Source organism: Bos taurus, chromosome 24 (assembly GCF_002263795.3).
Source record: "Bos taurus isolate L1 Dominette 01449 registration number 42190680 breed Hereford chromosome 24, ARS-UCD2.0, whole genome shotgun sequence".
NCBI lineage: Eukaryota > Metazoa > Chordata > Mammalia > Artiodactyla > Bovidae > Bos > Bos taurus.
This window is the reverse complement of record NC_037351.1, coordinates 49,948,891-49,954,999: the sequence shown is the minus strand read 5'-3', so window position 1 is coordinate 49,954,999 and position 6,109 is coordinate 49,948,891. Positions and strand designations below refer to the sequence as shown.

The 6,109-nt window shown below is 62.7% G+C and overlaps 1 protein-coding gene across 1 annotated transcript; it reads left to right on the top strand.

Annotated features, from left to right (window-relative positions):
- The first annotated feature begins 203 nt into the window (after positions 1 to 203).
- CXXC1 (CXXC finger protein 1) lies at positions 204 to 5,650 on the top strand. Its single transcript, NM_001024517.1, is given in 15 exon segments — positions 204 to 298; positions 1,089 to 1,207; positions 1,310 to 1,410; positions 1,668 to 1,903; positions 1,993 to 2,178; positions 2,566 to 2,592; positions 2,669 to 2,914; positions 3,320 to 3,427; positions 3,551 to 3,735; positions 3,991 to 4,198; positions 4,281 to 4,391; positions 4,520 to 4,569; positions 4,684 to 4,780; positions 4,950 to 5,102; positions 5,242 to 5,650. Coding segments are annotated over 15 exon segments (1,977 nt in total). The 5' UTR covers positions 204 to 295; the 3' UTR covers positions 5,389 to 5,650.
- The last annotated feature ends 459 nt before the right edge of the window (positions 5,651 to 6,109 follow it).

The following is a 6,109-nucleotide window of genomic DNA, read 5'->3' as shown; positions in this document are numbered from 1 at the left end:
CGCCATGTTTCCCGAGAACACTTGAGAGCACACGAGCTCGGCCGCCGTACGGTCTCAGTGGTCAAGATGGAGGCACCTCGGAGACGGTCAGAACTCTAGCCGGGCCACACCAGCTTGTGTGTCGCGAAACAGACGCACTGGGCCTGCGCAGTAGAAGTACGGTGCCTGGGAGGCACCAGAAAAAGCGGAAGTGCTTGTGGGCGCGTTTGCAACGGCCGCGGACGCTGCCGAGTGGTCTGTGCAGGTTCGCGGGTCACTGGCGGGGTTCGCGAACGGGTGCGTCGGGAGCCGAGAGATGGTAAGTGCACGGTCCCAGGAGGGAGTCGGCGGTTAGAGGTCAGTGAGGTAGGAAATGGTGGAGTCCATTGGCAGGCTCGTGGGGGTCTGTGTTGATCCGTAACCAGGGACTGTGGGCAGAATGGGGGAGGGGGAGGGTCTGTTGTGAGCCTTAACCCGGGTCCCTGGGTAGAATGACGGGGGTCTGATGGTCCGAATTTTTACTCGTGGGGGAACCATCGGGGAGTTCTCTGATGAGCCATCATGGGGGTCTGTAATGGAAGTTTAGCGGGGATCCCTGATGGTAGTGCCTTGAGGGTCCCGATGGGGGATTCTTTGTGCAGAGTGATGGGGAGGTTTTCGAAGAGTTGTATTGGGACAGTCTGGAGGGAGCCGTGATGAGTCCGTATCAGGGATCCAGGGGGGCGGGGCCGCCGGTGAGGTTGATCACTCCGGAACCTGAAGGAGGGCACCGTGGTGGGAAGTCTGCCGAATGAATAAAGTGGTACCTATGAGAGCCTGTGATCGGGGGCCCGTGAAGAGCCATGACAGGGGCAAAATATGGGGAGTGGCAGGATGTTTGCAGCGAGCCATTATATGAGTGGGTGCCTAATGATGGGGTGTCAGTGGGGTTAAGCCGATAAAGGAGGTGTCACGGGTGAGCGATGGGGAGTGGTCTACGGGGACTACGATGGAGAGATTTAATGAGGAGCCATGGTGGGAAGTCTGCATTGGGAGACTTGAGATGTGTGGTGAGCCGTGATGGGGGTGTACTAGTCGGATGAGGTGCCATGATGGGGTGGGTCCCACAGGAGGGCGACGCTTCAGATCCAGAGCCTCCAGACGCCGGGGAGGACAGCAAGTCCGAGAATGGGGAGAATGCGCCCATCTACTGCATCTGCCGCAAACCAGACATCAACTGCTTCATGATGTGAGCCCGGGAGAGGCGGGCGGGACTGACACCTGGCCAGGTAGGGTGAGGCCAGTGAGTCCCGCCCCTCACGTCTCCCATCACTCGCCCCATCCTCCACAGCGGGTGTGACAACTGCAATGAATGGTTTCACGGGGACTGCATCCGGATCACTGAGAAGATGGCCAAGGCCATCCGGGAGTGGTACTGTCGTGAGTGCCGAGGTGAGGGGCAGGCAGCTGGGGCTTCGAGGGAGGAAGAGGAGCCTTCATGGGAGGGTGGGTCATGGGGAGCAGTGGATGGGCGGCTGTGGGCAGAGTGACTGCGGGTCGGTGCCCTGTGAGCTGTGATAGAAGGGGCAGCTCTGCCCTGGTGTAGGGAGACAGAGCCGGTGGGTGGGCCAGAAGAGGAAGAAAGAGTTCCGGGGCCCCTCCAGGTCCCCCCATACGAACCCCCACTGGCCTTGCCCTCTGCCCCACAGAGAAGGACCCCAAGCTGGAAATCCGCTATCGGCATAAGAAGTCGCGGGAGCGAGACAGCTCCGAGCGAGACGGCAGTGAGCCCCGGGATGAGGGTGGAGGGCGCAAGAGGCCTGCCCCGGATCCGGACCTGCAGCGCAGGGCAGGGGCAGGGACAGGGGTTGGGGCCATGCTTGCTCGGGGATCTGCTTCGCCCCACAAATCCTCTCCACAGCCCCTGGTGGCCACGCCCAGCCAGGTGAGTGGTGGCGATGGCTGGGATTGGTGAGGGGCTCCCCTGGGAGGCCCTGCTTGGTCCCTGAGTTCTGTTCTGGGCCCCTCCGTCAGCATCACCAGCAGCAGCAGCAGCAGCAGCAGATCAAACGATCAGCCCGCATGTGTGGCGAGTGCGAGGCCTGCCGGCGCACGGAGGACTGTGGTCACTGTGACTTCTGCCGAGACATGAAGAAGTTTGGGGGCCCAAACAAGATCCGGCAGAAGTGCCGGCTCCGTCAGTGCCAGCTTCGGGCCCGGGTGAGCATGGGCAGAGTTGGGCGGGGTCAGGCGGGGGGCCAGCGTGTCCAGGAAGAGCCGCCGGAGGCTAGGCGGGGTGGGGTCTAACCGTATTCAGACAGGTGGCGAACGGCCTGGCCTGTCCAGATGAGCGGGGTGTGACCAGATGTGCCGGGCTAGCAGGGGAGCCCCCAGCTCCAGGTGGACAGGGTAGGGCCAGGCATTTCTAGGTGGTTGGGCCTGGCTGGGGCAGGGCTGAACGTGTCCTGGTGATGAGCTGTGGGCAGACTGTTGTGTCTGGGGAGGTGAGGCAGGGCTGGTGGGTGGGGTCAGGCACTTGGCAGGGCGAGGGCAGGGCCCCCCTCCCTCCACCTGGGGCTGACCTGGGCCTTCCTCCTGCCGGCACAGGAATCGTACAAGTACTTCCCTTCCTCGGTGAGTCCAGCCCCCCAGGGCGGGCGGGGCATGCGGGCCGGGCGGTCAGGGCCAGTCCTGAGATTCTGCCCCGCAGCTCTCGCCGGTGACGCCCTCAGAGTCCCTGCCAAGGCCTCGCCGGCCCCTGCCCACCCAGCCACAGCCACAGCCATCGCAGAAGCTAGGGCGCCTCCGAGAGGATGAGGGGGCAGTGGCATCTGCGGCAGTCAAGGAGCCACCGGAGGCTACAGCGACACCCGAGCCACTCTCGGATGAGGACCTCCCACTGGACTCTGAACTGTACCAGGACTTCTGTGCAGGGGCCTTCGATGACCACAGCCTGGTGAGCGGGCAGAGTGTCCCATGGTGGAAGGGTCAGCCCAGTTGAGTTCAGTTCAGTCGCTCAGTCACATCTGACTCTTTGCGACCCCATGGACTGCAAAATGCCAGGCCTCCCTGTCCATGGCCAGCTCCCTGAGTTTACTCAAACTCATGTCCATCGAGTCGGTCATGCCATCCAACCATCTCATCCTCTGTCGTCCCCTTCTCCTCCTGCCTTCAATCTTTCCCAGCATCAGGGTCTTTTCAAACGAGTCAGTTCTTCGCATCAAGTAGAGGTTACAGAAGCAGAGAGTATCCGTAATGAGGAGAGAGGAGGCAGAGGGTATGGAAGGTTGATGTGGGGACTGAGTAGGTCGTGGGGAGGTCACCGGGAGCGCAGGACAATCAGTGTTTGCCTCACTGGCAGCCCTGGATGAGCGACACGGAGGAGTCCCAGTTCCTGGACCCAGCGCTGCGGAAGAGGGCGGTGAAAGTGAAGCACGTGAAGCGGCGGGAGAAGAAGTCTGAGAAGAAGGTGACAGGGTGGAGTGGGTGGGGGGAGGGAAAGGTCAGGGCCTGACGGGCTGGGGCGCCAGGGGTGTCAGGGGTCCCGGGACGACTTCAGCCCTGCCCTGACCCCACGCGTGTCGTCCCACAGAAGGACGAAAGATACAAGCGCCATCGACAGAAGCAGAAGCACAAGGACAAATGGAAACACCCGGAGCGGGCTGACGCCAAGGACCCCGCGTCGCTGCCGCAGTGCCTGGGGCCTGGTTGCGTGCGCGCCGCCCAGCCCGGCTCCAAGTATTGCTCCGACGACTGCGGCATGAAGCTGGCGGCCAAGTGAGTCATTTTGGGGGAGTCGGGGAGGACACGGTAGGGCATGACCCCAGTCAGTCACGTGGCCACCGTTCAGTCAACCAAGCACCCACCTATCTGTCCACCTGCTCACGCACCCATCCTCCGTCTGCCCGTTCATTCACCTGGTTATGCACCCTTTCACCCTTGAGTCCCCTTCCATCCTTCATCGGAGCACCCCACTTACCCGCCTCCTTGCTGGCTTCCTCCCCTGCGCACCCAATCCCCACGTCCCTGCAGCCGCATCTACGAGATCCTCCCGCAGCGCATCCAGCAGTGGCAGCAGAGCCCGTGCATTGCTGAGGAGCACGGCAAGAAGCTGCTCGAGCGCATCCGCCGGGAGCAGCAGAGCGCGCGCACCCGCCTCCAGGAGATGGAGCGCCGCTTCCACGAGCTCGAGGCCATCATCCTGCGAGCCAAGCAGCAGGCGGTGCGCGAGGACGAGGAGGTGAGGGCCGCGGCCCCGGCAGCCCGGCGAGGGGCCGCGCGCCTGGCCCTGTCCAGCCTCACGGTCCCCTCCGCCCGCGCAGAGCAACGAGGGCGACAGTGACGACACGGACCTGCAGATCTTCTGCGTCTCCTGCGGGCACCCCATCAACCCACGCGTTGCCTTGCGCCACATGGAGCGCTGCTACGCCAAGGTCAGGGTGTCGGCCCGAGGGGGTGGACGGTGTGGGGACATCGCGGGGTCCGTGGGGGGCAGGTGGGCCGTCTGGCCAGGGCCCGCAGCGCACGCCCACAGTTCCCTCGTTTGTGCTCGCCCCTCCAGTACGAGAGCCAGACGTCCTTTGGGTCCATGTACCCCACCCGCATCGAGGGGTGAGTGTGGGCGCGTGCGGGGTGAGCGCGGGGTTACGGTGGGGTCAGTGGCTGCCGCAGGTGCGGGCGGGGGCGTTGCCGTCCTCTTCCACGTCCTCCGCTCCACACCCCCAGGGCCACACGGCTCTTCTGTGACGTCTACAACCCTCAGAGCAAGACGTACTGTAAGCGGCTCCAGGTGCTATGCCCCGAGCACTCACGGGACCCCAAAGTAAGGCTTTCCCATCCCCGCTCCCTTCCTCCGCCCATGTTTGCCCCTCTTTTCCCAGGCACCCCTTTCTTGCATTCCTCTCTTCTCTCTGCCCCCGCCTCCCCTCTCGGTTCCTTCCCACTCTCCTCCGAACTTGCAACTTCCCCCACCCACCCCGGCCTCCCTGCAGGTGCCAGCTGACGAGGTATGCGGGTGCCCCCTTGTAAGGGATGTTTTTGAGCTCACCGGTGACTTCTGCCGCCTGCCCAAGCGCCAGTGCAACCGGCACTACTGCTGGGAGAAGCTGCGGCGCGCCGAGGTGGACCTGGAGCGCGTGCGCGTGGTAGGTCCTGACTGCGCGCTAGGCCCTGACCACGTGCTAGGCCCTGACCGCGGGTGTGCGGATGCCAATGTGGATGCAGCCGGGGTAGGGTGGAGCGGGGCTCCAGAGCCGCTTCTTAAGGCTTCTGCTGCCCACGCAGTGGTACAAGCTGGACGAGCTGTTTGAGCAGGAGCGCAACGTTCGCACAGCCATGACCAACCGGGCGGGCTTACTGGCCCTGATGCTGCACCAAACCATCCAGCATGACCCGCTCACCACCGACCTGCGGTCAAACGCCGAGCGCTGAGCCCTGGTGGCCCACACGTCTATCTCCCTGCGCTGCGGGCGGGCCTGGCCCTGGACCCCTGTTTGTCTGGTCTGCCATTCATGTTTCTCCGACGGTCCCCGAGTCCCTGTGCCCATCCGTCCACCGTCTGACTGCCTGTCTGCCCTTACCAGAGGGCCTCGGAATTTCACGTCTCTCCGTTCTCTGTGCCTGGGTGGGACTGTGGAGTCTGCTCTCCGTGCCTCCCCGAACTCTGGTTTTCTTAATAAAATTTTGATGAAACAAAAAAGATAACTGTTGGTGGTCTCTGAACTTTTCAGTCGCAGATACGTTCCCACGGTCCTAGAGTAGAGGGGCGCACCTGTGTTCCAGAGCGGCTGCAGTACAGGTGTAGACTGCACGTGGCTGCACGTATTCAGCTGGCGCCCATTCGGTGCTCTGCAGGCCCCATCTTGGGCGTGGGGATCTGGCTTGCTGATGAGAGTCCAGTGACCTCCACTGCCATCCTGTTATTGTGACACTAGGTGTTTGATCAGTATTCGTTCCATGAATGGCTGATTTATCATTCCTATGTGAACAGGAATCTTCTTACTCTTAGGCATATTCTCCAGACCAAACTTGTATTAAATGATGGACACAAGGCCTTCCTCTTCCCTGCAAACCCCTCTCTTGCGGTGCACATACACCAGGAGCGCCCTCCCCCACCCCCAATGTCAGGGCCAGTCAGCCCCAGGCACTGCCT